The following is a 19,530-nucleotide window of genomic DNA, read 5'->3' on the forward strand; positions in this document are numbered from 1 at the left end:
CAGCAGATTAGGGGTTAAATTTTTTTTTTATTGTTTGCGATGTGGGGGGGGGGGGGGGCTTGGTTTAGGGTTTAATAGGTAGTTTATGGGTGTTAGTGTACTTTTTAGCACTTTAGTTAAGAGTTTTATACTACGGCGTTAGCCCATAAAACTCTTAACTACTGACTTTTAAATGCAGTATCAGTCTTGACAGGAGAGGCTGTACTGCTCACTTTTTGGAAGACTCGTAATACCGGCGTTATGCAAGTCCCATTGAAAATATAGGATACGCAATTGACGTAAGTGGATTTGCGGTATTTTCGAGTCTGACCAAAAAAGTGAGCGGTACACCTGTACCTGCAAGACTCGTAATACCAGCGTTAGGAAAAAAGCAGCGTTGGGACCTCTCAACGCTGCTTTTTAAGGCTAACGCACAACTCGTAATCTAGTCGATGGTTTGTTGAGTTTGGTGTAGAGGAACTTGAGTGGCCTTTACAAATGTCCATGGTTTTGTAATGGGATATCCAACAAGCTCATATAGGTGTAATGGTCAGGTGTCCACATACTTTTGGCCGTATAATGTATGTTTATATGATCAATGCCATCTTTGATTTTTTAACATAGTTATTTTCTTCTAGGTTTATAAAAACAAAAACAAAAGAAAACTTTACTGTTTAATTTCAATATTTAAAAAAAAAAAAACATTATGAAAGTCTTAAATCTTCATCTACTGTGGTTAAGAAGCAACCACAAAATGGAAGAGGGGTTTCTGTTGCTTTAACATGTGGATTGACTAATTGGGGTATTGTATGGATTTTATTTCTATAAAGGGACATGATACTCATATGATAAAAGACATTAAAGTGATGCAGTATAACTGTACTAGAAAATATCACATGAACATCGCTATGCAAGAAAGGAAGATATCTATCTACCTATCTATCTTCCTCAAAATCATTATACAGAGCAACATGTAAATGGCTAATATTGCTTACTAGTAAGCTACCTTTGGGGCCAAAACAGGGCCCTTTGTTGAGTAAGCTTGCTGCTAAATTTCTTCAGCTCACCAGAATAAGTGTTTTGTGAACAGTTATTTTTCAGCTACTGTCATGTTCAACAACAACACCCAATCAGCTTAATCAATGCTGAATTCACACTTTGCTTTAATGGGATCTGATATGATTTCATTAAATCACAGTAAACTTCCTTAAACTGAAGAGGGAAATACATTGACTATTCCTGCACTTATGCTTAAAGACCCTTTACAGTGGGATCTGGCTACTGGGAACATTTTGAGGTAAAATATAATCTTTTTTTTTTTTTTTTTTTTTTTTTACATGGATACGTTCATGTGATATTTTCTAATCAGCTTTACTGCATTACTTTCAAGTGATTCAACATTTGGTTATCAGCTGTTGTTAAAATGATGTAAAGACAAAACATTTAGGAATTTTCAAGCTATGTTGGCTTGCAGTAAATAAAACCTGTGAATCAAAAATCAAATTTTCACAAACTTTTATTAATTAACATCAGTACTGGCAATACAGTATAGTCATTTAATCGTGTAATCAACCTCTTTCAACAGGAAAGCAATTAAGCAAGAGGTGTCAAAAAGAATTCAAGTTGCTGGAAAATGAAATTTGCAAGTATCCATTAAACTCTATAACTTTTTTCTCAGTTATTTTCATTGACTATTGCTGGTCCATTATATGTGACTCTAATAGCATTTGTTTATATAAATGTATCCATATTAAAGGGACATACAATTTATATATTGACTTTAAATGGACAGTATTATGTAGTATGTTCTGCATGAAAGATGGCTATAGGGTACTCACCTTTTCAAAAAGTATTTTTCACCTAGGTTTTGGCCCCTAAAACTGCCACCATTCCCCTTCATAGACCACCTCTGAGCCGAAAAACATTTTTTTTTTTTTTAAATGCACCTCACAGGGCTGTTTAGCAAGTCACAGCCACATCATGGGCCTCCTTCAATATAATGTAGTGTGCTCCTATGCTAAATAAAGGCATAGGCTGCATAGAAGATAAAAGGTTGCTCTATGCTTAGGTTGCTGGTCTAGACATGGTTTTTTCACACCAACACTCGCAGGGGCTTCAATTTATGCTGTGCCGATTTAAAGGCATGTGAAACCCAATTTTTTTATTTTATGATTCAGCTAAAGTATGCATTTTTAAACAACTTTCCAATTTACTTTTTTTTATCAATTTTGCTTCATTCTCTTGGTTTCCTTTATTTAAGAAGCAGCAATGCACTACTGGGAGTAAGCTGAACACACTGGTAAGCCAATGGCAAGAGGAATATTTGTTCAACCACCAATTAACAATTAGTTCTCAGCTCCTGAGGATACCAAGATTACTAAGCAAATAACATAAAATAAGTAAATTGGAAAGTTGCTTAAAATTATATGCTCTAGCTGAATCATGAAAGAAACATTTTGGGTTTCATGTTCCTTTAAAGGGATACTAAACCCACTTTCTTTCTAATGACATGGTTAGTCCATGGATCATCTAATTACTATTGGGAATATCACTCCTGCCCAGCAGGAGGCGGCAAAGAGCACCACAGCAAAGCTGTTAAATATCACCTCCCTTCCCTCCAACCCCAGTCATTCCCTTTGCCTATGTTAAGAGCAAGGAAGTGGTAAAGTTTAGGTGTTTGAAAGAAGATTCTTCAAGCAAGATTTTATTATTTTTCAGCAGTGCAAGCTTGTTCTGCTTTGTCCTGGGGTGTAGCTGTAGTCCATATCAGTCTCTTCAGTAGAGCAGTGGTGGCTTTTAAGCAATGGGAACTTGTGGGGTACAATCCTCACTGCGCCTCCCATGTATTTAATTCTGCCCTAACTTTGAAAGCCTTAGTAAGATTACTCAGTCTTTGTTTTTCTTCCACAGGTCCATGTGAGGGAACAGGCCTTTCAAACCTAGTGAGCTGCCTTGCTCCCTGGCAGATTTCTAAAGGTAAGTGCTGAATTTATTTTTTCTGGGACATATACAGGAAAAACTTTAGAACTTTTATTTTATTATGGGACACATTTGACATTCTCCTATGGAATTAGGGGATTATGTTATATATGTCAGTAATGGCAGGCACTGGGGACGAGGAGATTGTGGCTTAATGTGTGGTTTCTGTTGTGCACCTTTTCTCCTTCACTTCCGGTGTTCCGGAACAGCGGTATTACAGTCTTGTATGCTGTGCTACGGTGAAGCGGGAGAGCAGCCTCAGATCTGACAAATACATTACCTAGGTTGAGTCCGGACTTCTGCTAACAGGCTACAGAGATTATTGCTAAGAGTATTCATTCCGGTAGCAGCAAGAAAGGTAGATACCTCAGCAAAGCTAGGCTGAGGTGTAGAGGTTGTCCGGAGTATTTGTGACAGTCTATTTATTTTTTTCAAGCAATTTTTTTTTTAACGTTTAAAGAGACAGTAACGTTTTTTTTGGTGTGTTATTTTCAACCTAAATTATCAGTTTTATTTATTCTAATTTGGTCAATTGTGAGTAAAGATAGGCCAAGAGGTCATACAAAATGTTTCTTGTTCTTTATGTTTTGATACTAATGTGGAACCACCTATCCCTTTCTGCTCCTCATGTATTGAGAGAACTTTAAATTACAGGGATAGACTTTTTTCTGAGCCAACATTGTCTAAGGCGGCTGCTGTCCAGGAGTCTTCTGACAATGTTCAAGATATGCCGCAGCTTTCTCCTCACGTGTCACAAATGCTATCGTCCACACATACAGTGCCCTGCGCTTCCTCTCAAACTCTGCTTGGAGTGACTTTGCAAGACATTGTTTCCCTCATGTCTTCTGCAGTATCTGATGCGTTGTCTGCTTTTCCCATGCTGCAGGGAAAGCGCAAGAGGAAATGTAAAGAATCAGTGAGTAAGGTTTCTAACACAGTTGTGGCTATTCCAAATGTTCCCTCCCAGAAATCTAAGGAGGAGGATACTTTGGTAGCATCTGAGGGTGAAATCTCAGACAGTGTAATTCCTTCTTCTGATGCTGAAGTTGTATCCTTCAGGTTTAAGCTGGAACACCACCGTTTGTTACTTAAGGAGGTTTTATCTACATTGGACGACTCTGACACTACTGTCGTAGTCAATCCTAAGAAGTCCTAGTAAACTTAACAAATATTTTGATGTACCTTCCATGGTGGAGGTGTTTCCTGTACCAGATCGGGCTACAGAGATTATTGCTAGGGAATGGGAGAGACTGGGGATCCCTTTTTCTCCATCCCCTATTTTTAAGAAGATGTTTCCTATTGCTGACTCTATCAAGGAGTCTTGGCAGACGGTTCCCAAGGTGGAAGGGGCAATTTCCACCTTAGCTAAGAGAACCACTATTCCCATAGAGGATAGCTGTTCCTTTAAAGTTCCTATGGATAAGAAGTTGGAGGGGTTGCTCAAAAAGATGTATGTACACTAGGGTTTACAATGGCAACCTGCGGTGTGTATTGCTACCGTCACTAGTGCGGCGGCATTCTGTTTGAATTGTCTGATTCTATTCAGACAGACACTCCCCTTGAAGAGATCCAGGATATGATCAAGGCACTTAAGTTGGCCAATTCTTTTATTACGGATGCTTCCCTACCGGTTATCAAGCTGGGAGCAAAAATTTCTGAGTTTGCCGTACTGGCCCGCAGAGCCTTATGGTTGAAATCCTGGTCTGCGGATGTGTCGTCTAAGTCTAAGCTTTTGGCGATTCCTTACAAGGGTAAGACCTTGTTTGGGCCGGGATTGGCTGAAATTATTTCTGACATTACGGGAGGAAAGGGTAATTTCCTCCCTCAGGATAAGAGGAATAAGCAGAAGGGACGTCAGAGTAATTTTCATTCCTTTTGAAACTTCAAGGGTAAGCCTTGCTCATCCTGGAGACCCAACCAACCTTGTCTTGGAACAAGGGAAAGCAATCAAGAAGCCCACTAATGACTCAAAGTCAGCATGAAGGGTCTGCCCCCGATCCGGGATCGGATCTTGTGGGGGGCAGACTTTCCTTCTTCGCTCAGGCTTGGGTTGGGGATTTCAGGATCCCTGGGCGATAGACATCGTGTCTCAGAGATACAAACTAGAGTTCAAGAGCTTTCCTCCCAGGGTCAGGTTTCTGCTCTCAAGATAATCTGCAAACCAGATAAAGAGAGGCGTTCTTACACTGTTCGGGATCTTTCTGACCTGGGAGTGATAGTTCCTGTTCCAATGCAGAAACAGGGTCTGGGGTTTTACTCCAATCTGTTTGTGGTTCCCAAAAAAGTCAGACTAATTTTAGATCTCAAAAGTCTAAACAAATTCCTCAGAGTACCGTCCTTCAAGATGGAAACTATTTGTTCCATACTTCCCTTGGTTCAAGAGGGTCAATTTATGACAACGGTAGATTTAAAGGACGCGTACCTGCATGTTCCCATCCACAGGGATCATCACAAGTTTCTGAGGTTTGCATTTCTAGACAAACACTTGGCTCTTCCATTCGGCGTTGCCACAGCTCCCAGAATTTTTTCAAAGGTTCTTGTATCCCTGTTGGCGGTGCGACATTCTGGTTCAGGCGCCATCCTTTCAACAAACAAACTCCCACACGGAGATGTTGTTCTCCTTCCTGTCCTCTCACGGATGGAAGGTGAATTTGGAAAAGAGTTCCTTAATTCCAACTACAAGGGTAGTGTTCCTTGCCCCAGACCAACCCGGACAGAGGAGGGAAGACAAGACCGGGGAGGCAGGGGTACAAACTAAGGGACAACAGACAAACAAAATACAAATGAGTTGTGTCATTAATCTTTCAGACTATGAGTTGTCTGAAGCCCAATTACGGGTACTTGGACTCGGATTGGGATTTGTTCCTACAACTGATTTCAATTTATTCAAAACTATCATAGATGTAAACCGGCTTATCCGAAACATTACTTTGAAAGGTCATTTTTCAGACACTAACACTACCACACTAGAGAACCCCACCCCTAAGAAATGGGTTAACACTGATCTTAACACTGATCTTCCATTTATGGAATCATGTGATCTTATTTCTCTCAACAGCCTAATGAAAGAGAGCACTAGGTCAAATGATCAAGAAGGTGTTACCCGTATAAAGGGGCTAAAGAGGCCCTCTAAGTTTTACCCCATACATAGTAGGGGTGGTATCTTGGAGGGCTTCTTTGGAAGGGTTGAAAGAGATCTAACAGCTCTAGCCAGGTCTAGGAAAAGAAATGAACAAAATTTAAGTATAGTGGAAAAAACAGCACTCGAACAACTGTCTAACAATAGAGATATTGTAGTGCGTAATGCTGACAAGGGTGGCTCAGTGGTGATATTAAATAAGATGGATTATATGAATGAAGCTCTAAGACAACTAAATGATGCTGATTCTTATATGACACTCTCTAGTAATCCCACTAAACGTTTTCAAAGGGAGTTGAAGGACCTTCTGGATGATGGGGTGGAACAAGGTTTCTTAGATCAGGAAACAGCAGCATACATTTTTGTGGAGTGCCCGGTGATTCCGGTGTTCCACCACCTCCCGAAGGTCCACAAGTCCCTTGATAATGTCCAGGGCCGCCCTATAGTCAGCGGGATTGGGTCTCTTTTTGAGCACCTTTCCCAGTGGTTGGATATGGTACTCAATCCCTTTGTTGAAGCTTTGCCTAGCTTCTTGAGAGACACTAAACACTTGATCAATTTGGTTGATGATGTAAAGTGGGACAGTGACTTGTATAGTTGGGTGACTATTGATGTCACAGCCCTATACTCCTCTATCCCTCATGATAGAGGAGTAGAGGCTATTGCATTTTTCCTACAGGAATGGTCTGACCTCTCTCAAGATTTTCAGACCTTTGTGTTGAGGGTTACCCGCTTCCTTTTGACCCATAATTTCTTTGAATTTGAGGGCACGTTCTATCTCCAGAGGCGTGGGACAGCTATGGGGGCTAAGTTTGCCCCCTCCTATGCCAACCTGTTTATGGGTTGGTGGGAGCTGTCCCACGTCTTTGGAGATAGAAATGTCCACAAGTCCCAGATTATATTCTTTCGTCGCTTTATCGACGATTTGATCTTTATCTGGAGTGGAAGTGAGACTGCTATGACAGATTTTATACTAAACATTAACTCCAACACGATAGGCCTAAAATTCACGTACGAGATCCAAAAGGTCAAGATTAATTTCCTGGACATAACCCTAAGGGGTAGCAGGGAAGGTAGAATCTACTCTAGCCTGTATAGGAAACCAATCTCCGGCAACTCCTTGTTACATGCAAGTAGTTGCCACCCCAAACATGTTCCATACGCTATTGCCAAAGGTCAGCTCATCAGGGCAAAAAGAAACTGCACTGATGATTTGGAGGGCCGAGCTCAAATGAAGGAAGTTCACAAGCGCCTCTTGCAGAGAGGTTACCAACGTAAAACTGTGAACAGGGCCTTTAATGATGTTTCCAAAATACATAGATCGGACCTATTACAAAATAGATCCAAAACTGTAGAGACACACAAAGGTGTCACTTTTGTAACTGATTACAGTTCACAGTATGCAGATGTATGTAAAATTGTGAAACATCATTTTAAAATGCTTATAGCAGATGAGAGATTATTAGGATGTGTACAGGAAGGTGTGAGATGCTCCTATCGGAGGAACCGCACATTAGGCAATATATTGTCACCCACAGTCCTTAAGAAATCACCATCCCAGGCTAGCTCATGGCTCACAAGCAAAGGCTCCTACAGATGTGGCAGCTCCAGATGTGGTGCATGTGACTATTTGACTATATCGGATACCTTTAGGTCCTCTGTTACAGGGAAGGTATATGACATCAATTTCTGTCTTAATTGTACATCTACATATATTGTGTACTGCATCACTTGCACTCGATGCGGTAAGCAATATGTAGGACTCACAACCAGGGATGTTAGATCACGAATGAGGGAACATCTTTCCACTATACGTGTTGGCAAGGCTACTACCCCTTTGGTGAACCATTTTGCAGTAGTACACAATCAAGACCTTACCTGCTTCTCCTGGCAACCCATTGACATGATCCCATACCCCAAGAGAGGAGGAGATAGGGATGTGATGTTGGGGAAAAGGGAGATGCTGTGGATCTTCAAATTAGGGACTAGAGTCCCCTATGGACTTAACTCCGAATTTGATCTTATCAATTATTGGGAGTAGGGTTTACACTGTCCAAGATGAGGGGACCCACAGCACCTTAAACCCTAAAATCACAACATAAGATTGATATTACCACGAATATTAACATGTGCCATGATGTCTGTGTTTACACTGTAATATGCTCATACATACATGTACATTGATATTCCATTTAACTATAATACCACATTACTAACAACATTTGGTGTTGTATGTATGAGCATACATACATGTACATTGATATTCCATTTAACTATAATACTACATTACTAACTACATTTGGTGTTTTATATATGAGCATACACTTTTCGTTATTAAGGTATCATGATGTTTGATCCATTGGAATACATGTAGGATATTAAGATATCCATGGGAACACATGTAGTAGTATAACTTAGCGGCTCACGATTCTTTATCATCACGTATGTACTATGTATATGTATATACCCCTATTTGCTATGGTCTGCCCTTGTACTATTCTTTAAACCTGATTTATATTATTGACATGTAGTAGTATATATCTTGTACAGGACTGTGGCCAGTAACAAGCACTTCTAAATTTAGTTAGCACTTTAAGAGGAGTGACTTTGTTTTAAACTCCCTTTGGTTTTACTGACGTCACTGTAATTAATATGTGTATAAATTGCACCTGGAGTAGGCTCACCTATGCTATGATTACGGCTTACAGCCGAAACGCGTAAGCAAGCCTATCCCTTGGTGCTTATGTGTGCGCTCTGAACATGCACTTTCTGCTTTTTGACCACTTGTTTTTAAAGATTTCTTCAAATAAAGGACTTTTATTTTACTGAATTTCAGCCGTCCGCTTTTGCTTCCTCATTATGGTATGGTTTTCTATAGCCTGATATTAGCGGTACGGCTCCCTGCCAAGTCCCTTCTCCACTGTGATGAATAGGCTCCTGGATTGAGAGGAATGTTGGTAGTTCCCTACAAATCGCTATACGCTATATATGGCACTTGGATTTGCTTCACCTGTGACAATTGGATTATAAGTCCTTGACCATTATAACCTACAGCAATTCATCTGTTCGGGAAGGATACCTTGTGACATCACATTACAGCGAATCAAGCCGTCATCCTTACTGCATACAAGTGACACACCCCTTGCCACCTGGATTGGCCCTCTGATCGGAGCAGCATGAGATATCGATCCGTGACGTACAGACGTTAGCGTGTAGACAACACGCCTCCCGACCTGGTTTAGGAGCCGATCGAAGTCACCGCTGCTACACAGCCTGGTCCTGTGGATTTCTATAAGACAGAGGTACGGAGTGTCCGGAATTTGTAGTAAGTTTATGCGGACTCTTGCTAGGTGGTGAGACACCTTTTTTGCTGTCAAGAGTTACTACTGTTTACCTTTCTGAGAAATGGGATATTACATATGTATGGTCGGTCCCTATTAATATCATATCCTATCCACTGTAAGGGAAGCAACCCCTCTCTCCAGTGCGCACTATAGGGTATACATATACCCATAGTCCGAGAGCCAGGACTTTACTTACTCATTCATTCATTTTTAGTGTGGAATCCACCCACTCTCTCTTTGCTGGTTTTAGTGTTCTTGGGAACCATAATAGATTCCCTATCAATGAAAATATTTCTGACAGAGGTCAGGAAATCAAAGATTTGTTATTCTTGTCTGGCACTTCAGTCCTTTCCTTGGCCATCAGTGGCTCAATGTATGGATGTGATCGGTCTGATGGTAGCTGCCATGGACATCATTCCATTTGCCCATTTCCACCTCAGACCTCTGCAGTTATGCATGCTCAGGCAGTGGAATGGGGATTATGCGGATCTGTCTCAGCGATTACATCTGGATTACATCTGGATCAGGAGACAATAGATTCTCTTCTTTGGTGGTTGTCTCAGGATCATCTTTTCCAGGGAACCTGCTTCCGCAGACCCACCTGGGTTGTGACAATGGATGCCAGCCTGCTGAGATGGGGAGCAGTCTGGGGCTCTCTAAAGGCCCAGGGGACATGGACTCGGAAGGAGTCTGTTCTACCCATAAACATTCTAGAGCTGAGAGCAATCTTCAATGCTCTTCTGGCCTGGCCTCAGTTAGCTTCGGCCCGGTTTATCAGGTTCCAGTCGGACAACAAATCTTCAGTGGCTTACATCAACCATCAGGGTGGAACTTGGAGTTCCTTGGCCATGACAGAGGTAGCCAAGATTATTCAGTGGGCGGAGACCCAAGACTGCTGTCTATCTGCAATCCACATTCCAGGAGTGGACAATTGGGAAGCGGATTTTCCGAACAGACAGACCTTTCACCCGGGAGAGTGGGAACTCCATCCGGAAGTGTTTTCCAGCTTGATTCTCAAATGGGGACAGCCGGAGCTGGATCTCAAGGAATCTCGTCAGAATGCCAAGCTCCCGAGGTACGGGTCGAGGTCAAGGGATCCTCAGGCTGTACTGATAGATGCTCTGGCGGTCCCTTGGAATTTCAGTCTCGCATACCTATTTCCTCCGTTCGCTCTCCTTCCTCGGGTCATTGCTCGAATCAAACAGGAGAGGGTGTCGGTGATCCTCATTGCACCGGCGTGACCCTGCAGGATCTGGTATGCAGATCTAGTGGAGATGTCATCTCTCCCTCCTTGGAGACTTCCACTGAGGAAGGACCTTCTACTTCAAGGGCCCTTCCTTCACCCAAACCTAGTTTGTCTGAAGCTGACTGCTTGGAGATTGAACACTTAATTTTATCTAAGCGTGGGTTTTCTGAGTCGGTCATTGAGACCATGATTCTGGCTCATAAGCCTGTAACCAGGAAGATTTACTATAAGATATGGCGTAAATATCTGCATTGGTGTGAATCCAGAGGCTACTCTTGGAGTAGAGTTCAGATTCCTAGAATTTTGTCTTTTCTCCAAGAAGGTTTGGAGAAGGGTTTATCGGCAAGTTCTTTAAAGGGTCAAATATCTGCCTTGTCTATTTTGTTACATAAATGTCTGGTGGATGTACCAGACGTGCAATTGTTCTGTCAGGTCTTGGTCAGAATCAGGCCTGTGTTTAAACCGGTTACTCCTCCCTGGAGTCTTAACCTTGTTCTTAAAGTTTTTCAGCAGGCTCCGTTTGAGCCTATGCATTCCTTAGATATTAAACTGTTATCTTGGAAGGTTTTGTTTCTTGTTGCTTTTTCTGCTCGTAGAGTTTCAGAGCTCTCGGCATTACAGTATGAGTCTCCTTAGCTTATTTTTCATTCGGATAAGATAGTTTTGCGTACTAAGTTAGGGTTTCTTCCTAAAGTGGTTTCAGATTGGAGCATTAATCAGGAGATTGTTGTTCCTTCTTTATTTCCTAACCCTTCTTCTCATAAGGAACGTCTACACAACCTAGACGGGGTGCGGGCATTGAAATTCTATTTACAGACGACTAAGGATTTTCACCAGTCTTCTGCTCTGTTTGTGGTTTTCTCTGGGAAACATAAGGGGCAGAAAGCTACGGCTACTTCTCTTTCTTTGTGGCTGAAGAGTATCATTCGCTTGGCCTATGAAACTGATGGACAGCAGCCTCCTTAGAGAGTTACGGCTCATTCTACGAGGGCTGTTTCCTCTTCCTGGGCATTCAAAAATGAAGCTTCTGTGGAACAGATTTGCAAGGCTGCAACTTGGTCCTCTCTTCACACTTTTTCAAAAATTCTATAAATTTGATACTTTTGCCTCGGCTGAGGCTTCTTTTGGGAGAAAGGTTCTTCAAGCAGTGGTGCCTTCTGTTTAGGTTCACTGTCTTGTCCCTCCCTTATCATCTGTGTCCTCTAGCTTGGGTATTGATTCCCAATAGTAATTAGATGATCCGTGGACTCACCGTGTCATTAGAAAGAAAACAAAATTTATGCTTACCTGATAAATTTATTTATTTATTGACACGGTGAGTCCACGGCCCGCCCTGTTTTTTAAGACAGGTCTTTTTGTTATGTTATAAACCTCAGGCACCTCTGCACCTTGTTGCTTCCTTTCTCTCCTTTTGCTTCGGGTGAATGACTGGGGTTGGAGGGAAGGGAGGTGATATTTAACAGCTTTGCTGTGGTGCTCTTTGCTGCCTCCTGCTGGACAGGAGTGATATTCCCAATAGTAATTAGATGATCCGTGGACTCACCCTGTCAAGAAATAAATAAATTTATCAGGTAAGCATAAATTTCATTTTTTTTTTTGCTTTTACGATTTGTATAGAGCATACAATTTGTTTTAGAAACTTTTAATTTACTCCTATTATCAATTTGTCTTCTTTCTCTTGATATCTTTATTTGAAAAGCAGGATTGAAAGCTTAGAAGCCAGACCATTTTTAGTTCAGCACCCTGGATAGTGCTGGCTGATTGGATGGCTACATTTAGACACCAATCAGCAAGCGCTGCCCAGGTGCTGAACCTAAAATAGACTGGCTCCTAAGCTTCCATTCCTGCTTTTTCAAATAAAGATTCTAAGAGAACGAAGAAAAATTGATAATAGGAGTAAATTTGAAAGTTGATTAAAAAAAAGTTGGATTTAGTATCCCTTTAATACAATTTGGGCCAGATTACGAGTAGAGCGCAAACATTGGCGGCCGAGGGATAAAGTGTTTTGCACTTGACAGACTAATCTTTATAACAAGTTGAAAGTAAATGTGATCGCTTGAACGCAATCACAAATTATGCTAGAATGATTACCGTGTCCTCAGAGCTTTGGTTAACTGCTTTGCGAAACATAACAAAAAGTGTCACAAAACACATCAAAATGCATTACAAAGTACACTTACACTTATAACACCATTTAATAAAAATTATATAAAAAAAAATATTGCACACAAAAGTTATAAAGCTTCAAAGATATGAGATCTCAGGTGAAACAAACGGGCTTTAAACATAGAGATAAATACATATACATGTCTAAAGATGTATATGTATGTATATAGATATGTTTATATATGTGTTTACATATGTATTTATATGTGTATATATGTATTTACAGACATATATACAGATATAAGCACATAAATACATATGTACACACACATATATATGTATATATATATATATATATATATATATACAATTCAAGTAAAGGATAAGCACTCTTTAACCCCAGGTTGAGGTAAGCATATACCAGGGTGCATGTGTCAGATATAAACAGTCCAGAGCAAAGACAGCACTCACTGGATTTAAGTAAAAAATAACTTATTAATCATATATAACTTAGTTATTTTTTACTTAAATCCAGTGAGTGCTGTCTTTGCTCTGGACTATATAAACTTATGAGCACAAATGTGTGTGTGTGTATATATATATATATATATATATATATATACAAGTGCTTTGAAGTTAAATAGAAGAAAACATGTTAAAGCATATTTATGCAAAATTCATTTTTAATAAATGTTTTAACTATGTATTTACTGTAAATATTTCAATATTTCCCATTCCAATGTTCTGCAAATAGCAGAATATTTTCTTTGTTCTAAATATATAATCCTATATATATATATATATATATATATATATATATATATATATATATATATATATATATATATATATACACACAGTTGTGCTCATAAGTTTACATACCCTGGCAGATTTTATGATTTGTTGGCCATTTTTCAGAGAACATGAATGATAACACAAAAACGTTTCTTTCACTCATGGTTAGTGTTTGGCTGAAGCCATTTATTATCAATCAACTGTGTTTACTCTTTTTAAATCATAATGACAACAGAAACTACCCAAATGACCCTGATCAAAAGTTTACATACCCTTGTGATTTTGGCCTGATAACATGCACACAAGTTGACACAAAGGGGTTTGAATGGCTATTAAAGGTAACCATCCTCACCTGTGATCTGTTTGCTTGTAATTAGTATGTGTGTATAAAAGGTCAATGAGTTTCTGGACTCCTGACATCTTGCATCTTTCATCCAGTGCTGCACTGACGTTTCTGGATTCTGAGCCATGGGGAAAGAAAAAGAATTGTCAAAGGATCTGTGGCAAAAAGGTAGTTGAACTGTATAAAACAGGAAAGGGATATAAAAAGATATCCAAGGAATTGAGAATGCAAATCAGCAGTGTTATATATATATATATAGTCCAGAGCAAAGACAGCACTCACTGGATTTAAGTAAAAAATAACTAAGTTATATATGATTAATAAGTTATTTTTTACTTAAATCCAGTGAGTGCTGTCTTTGCTCTGGACTGTTTATATCTGACACATGCACCCTTTTTGTGTTATCATTCATATTCTCTGAAATCATAAATTCTGCCAGGGTATGTAAACTTATGAGCACAACTGTGTGTGTATATATATATAAATATATATATATATATATATATATATATATATATATATATATGTATATAATCATCTATATACTGTATATAGGTATAGATATATATTGTACCAAAAAACATGAGATATATATATAGAACATATTCTTCTATGTGAAGAACATTGGAATGTGAAATATTCATATTTTCATGTTAGGTTAGCGCAAATGAGAATATGCAATTAGATTTGCGCAAGAGTGACTTCAATGGTGGAATACGTGAACTTTCAACTTTACTTCTATGCTAGAAGCGTTAATTTGCACTTCACTCATAATCTGGCCCTCGACACTTGATAAATCAAGCCCTATGAGTAAACGGAAAATTATGATTTTTTTTTTATAAATTGCAGTATGTCTACAAGACATTTGACTTGCTTCAGTGTAGTTTATGTAAAGTGCACAGGAGATTCCTTCATATTTCATTTGATATTCCTTATTAGTTTTTTTCCTTAAGCAATCCTATACAGTATATAAGGACATTACATTAAATACAATTTGAATCTGTCTACTCAATTTTAATTAAGATAATAGATCTTAAGAAATACTAAGGGCTCCATGTACTAAGCAGCAAAAGCCGCTCCGGAGCCCTTCACATATGCAAGCCTGCTTCCCGCAATGTAAGAAGCATCGGTCATTAGACTGCTGTTTCTTACACTCTACGATACCTTTGAGGTGGCGAGGAAAAATCACTGAGAACTTGCTCGCTCTCGTGATTGATAATCCCTTCTCTCACACGATTGGTCGTGTAATGATACATACAGGCAGCAGATTCTGTTCGTCCTCTGCCCATATGTAGCGAAGGCGAGCGGACAACTTCTTGTCCGCTCGCTCCTTTGTACATGGGGCCCTATGCATCAGATTTACAATAGTTAATGTTAAATGTTTAAAATTTGTTTAAAAGTTTGTGATTGGCTATGGAAAATGCATTGTGTAAAAAAATATGCATAAGTTCCAAAAATTTGCATGACTCAAACCAATAGAAGAAATGCAATACAGTTTTACCCTCATTCGCAAATACATTTCTACACACAAATTAAAAATAAGGAAAAGATGAATCGACATATTTAATTTGAGACTGATCAAAATAAAAGTAAAGGCCATTATAAGTATATTCTTAAAAAAAAGTATTTAGGCGAGTTTCTGTGTGCATTGAGTTGCTGGTCTACATTCACTCACACTCAGTTTCTCAGTACTTACAGTATTGTTTAAACACTGTTTACTAAAGAAAGTATAGATAACAGGACTTTAGTGAAAGGTTGCATAGAATAACAAATCAATTAGAGATTCTGGAGAGGGTGTTAGTAAATCTAGAATATGTTGCTTATGTATTGCTAATGGGACACATTTTTAGGATTTCCCTGCTGAGGTTTATTAAGTAGTTCAATCACTGAGGTTGACTCAACTGAGCCTTATTTGAAAAATTCATAATATTTGGCTAGTTAGTGCCATGAATAACAAACAATAATATACATAATTGATATAGCAAATAGTCAATGAAAAACTGATTTGTTGCCAGTACACTAATTAATGGTGCTCTATTTAAGGGAAAACAAGAGGAGCATTCACCCTCCCTAAGGGGGCTCGAAATATTTCTTTATCTGAATCAAGAAAGTCTAAAAATATTGTTGGTAAGTGACATCACAGATAGCAGGTTATCTGTGATGGTTATTGATTTCTGAAATTGAAGCTCTCAGGGTCATATTTCTAACAAGCCAAAAACAAAATGTTAATTTTTGATACATGTGAAATAAGATGAAAATGAACAATTTGCAAATAAAGTTTTTTTTTTTTTTTTTTCTTTAAACTACTTTCAAGCTAGAAGATCAATTGCAGCCTGTCAAAGTGCATCAGAAATTAACATTTTGTCCTATGAATTTTTCTGTATTTCTACAGAAAAATTAAAAATGTTGCCAAATTTGTAACAAGTTATTTTCTTCCCTCTAGGAAAAACAAGACCATGGATAACAACGTATCTCAAAAAAGTTCACTAATTATTTTTCTTTCTATAGCTAATTTGGGCTTTCCAATTAAACAAAGCTGTACTAACAAAAGCTTTTATCTTGTTTTTCTTTCTACTTTATCCATGGTTACAACATGCACAGGTTACCTAAAGATGTTTGATATCCCCCCTGGTGCTAGGCATTTGCTTATCCAAGAAGACGAGGCTTCTCCTCATATTCTTGGTAAGTGTTTTATCTCATGGACATTGGCCTATTTCTGGAAAGTTTACAATACCAAGACTGAAATATAAAGAAAAAAAAAAAAAACACGGAGGGGAAACTGTGCATAAGAGAACTGTAAAATGTAATAAAACCTTTCTCTGTGTTTATGCATTTGAGAATGCATAACCAAACCTATACATTTTACATGGCAACCAAACAATTCTGCATTTGGCTGCTTTATCTGTTTACATATATATCTATATACATTTTTAACCATATGACTTTCTGTTACTTTAATACTGATTCCCATAACTATTTTGTAATTTTCTTATTTTCTTCATAAATGGAAAGAGTCCACAGCTGCATTCATTACTTTTGGGAAATAAGAACCTGGCTACCAGAAGGAGGCAAAGACACCCCAGCCAAAGGCTTAAATACTCCTCCCACTTCCCTCATTTCCCAGTCATTCTTTGCCTTTCGTCCCAGGAGGTTGGCAGAGAAGTGTCAGAAGTTTGTTTACGTCTCTTATGGAGGGTAGTACTCTTTGACATGGGACGGGAGTTTTAAGTAATCCTGTCAGTCTCTCAGTGAGGGCTTGGATAAAAGTTAGAGTCCGGAAATGCAGGAAGAGTCTTTCTGCGAAACCATCCCGACTCATTTTAACAACTCCACAAGCAATCGTCGTTGTCGAACTTCGCTTCGCTGCCTGCTTTCTTCTCTCAAGTCCACAGCGGAGGCTACTATACATCACACTTGAAGGGCCGTGTTCCTGTTCCATGGCGTAGATTCCGGTAAGATAGTTTCATTTTACTTCTTCATGATTGCACTGTAACTCATTTGTTCCTGCAAACTCACATGAAAAATACAGGGTCTCAGTGGGATTCCTTTAGTATCTTGGAATCAAGGGTTAATATCTCCTGAGGTGGATTATTGAGCAGGGTTTTTTTTAATCATGTTTGTTATGTGATTCCATCTGCTTATGTGTAGTGTTAACTGGGCTCGTGGCTTTTGGAACATAACGAGGTTGTGGCACGTTTTCGCTTTTACATACTTTTGGCGCTTACGCGTCTACAAAGTCCAGATGCTTATTTGCGATTGTGTTCGTGCCCGATTGCCCCAGGTCTCTCGGCCACTGGAGGGCATGTGCAGTTCCCTGAGGGTGTAACTGTTCCTGAGTGTTGTGCCTTTCATTATAGGCTGGCTCGCCTTTGTGTTCTACTAAGACACATTTTTGAGCTGTTTGGGGACCCTATTCTTCTCGGTTATGGGACTCCTCAGTCTCCTTCTTCGAATGGTTCACCTTGTTAAGGTAATCTCCTTTAAGTCTTGTTATCGAGACCCTTCCCGGTTTTGTTGGAAGAACAGGGTTTCTTTTAGGCTGGTCCTGCGGATTTTTCTGTTCTTCTTGGGCGTTAACCCTCGGGTTGCCGGTTGTTTTATTTTATCCGGTTAGGGTGGATTTTCTTTTCTTTTTCATACTATATTTCCTGCGGGAACTTAAAAATCTCTGGGATCGATACTCGCTGTTTGCTTCTACGGAAGTTGTTGCCCATGTTTGTCTGTTTTTCTTCCTCCCTCTTTGAGGGCGGATTTAACCAGCTTAGCAGTTATGACCCTGGTTGCAGGCTGGTCCTGCTTGAGTTCAGATCTTCTGTCTTGCGGCTTATTCAGACTCATGGTGCCTATTATACCTTGCTGGTCAGGTTGGGGTGCCGAGTGCTCTTAAAGGGACAGTAAACACCAGAATTTTTGTTGTTTAAGAAGGTAGATAATCCCTTTATTACCCATTCCCCAATTTTGCAACCAACACAGTTATAATAATATACTTTTTACCTCTGTGATTACTTTGTATCTATTGCTCTGCAAACTGCCTCCTTATTTTAGTTCTTTTGACAGACTTGCATTTTTAGCCAATCGGTGCTTGCTCCTAGGAGCTTCACGTGCCTGAGCTCAATGTTATATGAAACACATGAACTGATTAGAGGTGGCCTTCAAGGTCTAAGAAATTAGCATATATATACCTCCTAGATTTAGCTTTCAACTAAGAATACCAAGAGAACAAAGCAAAATTGGTAATAAAAGTAAATTGGAAAGTTGTTTAGAATTACATGACCTATTTAAATCATGAAAGTTTTTTTTTTTACTTGACTGTCCCTTTAACATTATTGTTATTTGTTTTACAAGTTTCAGCTAAGCATTCTCAAGAGGACTTGCGGATCCGTGCGCCTCTCAGGATTGTTTCAGTCCTAAATAGCCGTTTTTCAGGTGACTGGGTCAGTGAATTTTGCTGCGCCACTCTCTGTTGCTTTCGATACCCTCGGAACCTAGAGTATTCCTTCCCACGTGGTGGGAAAATTAGAGGGTTTAGCGCCTCTTTTCCGCCGGTCGGGTGGTGTTGCATCAGGAAATTGTCCTTTTTGGACTTGTTCCTTTAGTGGTTCTCTTCTTCATTGAGACGTCTTGGATTGTCCGTTTCTCCTTGTGGATGGGTCGCTTTCGGGGACTTGGATTCCCTTCGGGAGTTGGTTGTTCATTTTCGGGACATTAGACAGTGAGGTCTTTTTGGGCTCTGGTTAGGGGTCCTTCCCTGGTGTTGGGAATGCTCTGCATTTCTTTCTTGGGATAGAAGAGGTCCTAGTGGTTTTCCACTCATATGGTTCAGGTATTGCCATCCAGGTGGCATCCAAACCCATGTTTTACTGTCCTCTGACTTTGAATCTGAGGTGATGGGGAGACTTGATGTTGCTCTGTTCGGGTGACTTGTCCTCACTGTTCCTCTTGTGTCTGGAGCTTTTGGCTAGCTGGGCAGCTAGCTCAGCATACAAATGCTCTGTGGCTACTCTGTACTGTAGCAAACCGAGGGTTGCTAGTTCGATCCCTGGTCGAGGTCCACTCAGCCTGTCCTCCTTTCGAGGTTGATAAAATGAGCACCGCCTTG

The 19,530-nt window shown here is 39.6% G+C and overlaps 1 protein-coding gene across 1 annotated transcript in view; it reads left to right on the forward strand.

The window, feature by feature from the left end:
• The window catches only part of ADAMTS3 (ADAM metallopeptidase with thrombospondin type 1 motif 3), a 357,608-nt gene that overhangs the window by 289,388 nt on the left and 48,690 nt on the right, over positions 1-19,530 (forward strand). Inside the window, exon 16 of the mRNA XM_053703328.1 lies at positions 16,533-16,613. Within this exon, the coding sequence (XP_053559303.1) occupies positions 16,533-16,613 (81 nt within the window). The remainder of the gene's footprint in view (positions 1-16,532; positions 16,614-19,530) is intronic.

This window comes from Bombina bombina, chromosome 2 (genome assembly GCF_027579735.1).
Source record: "Bombina bombina isolate aBomBom1 chromosome 2, aBomBom1.pri, whole genome shotgun sequence".
Taxonomy (NCBI): Eukaryota; Metazoa; Chordata; class Amphibia; order Anura; family Bombinatoridae; genus Bombina; species Bombina bombina.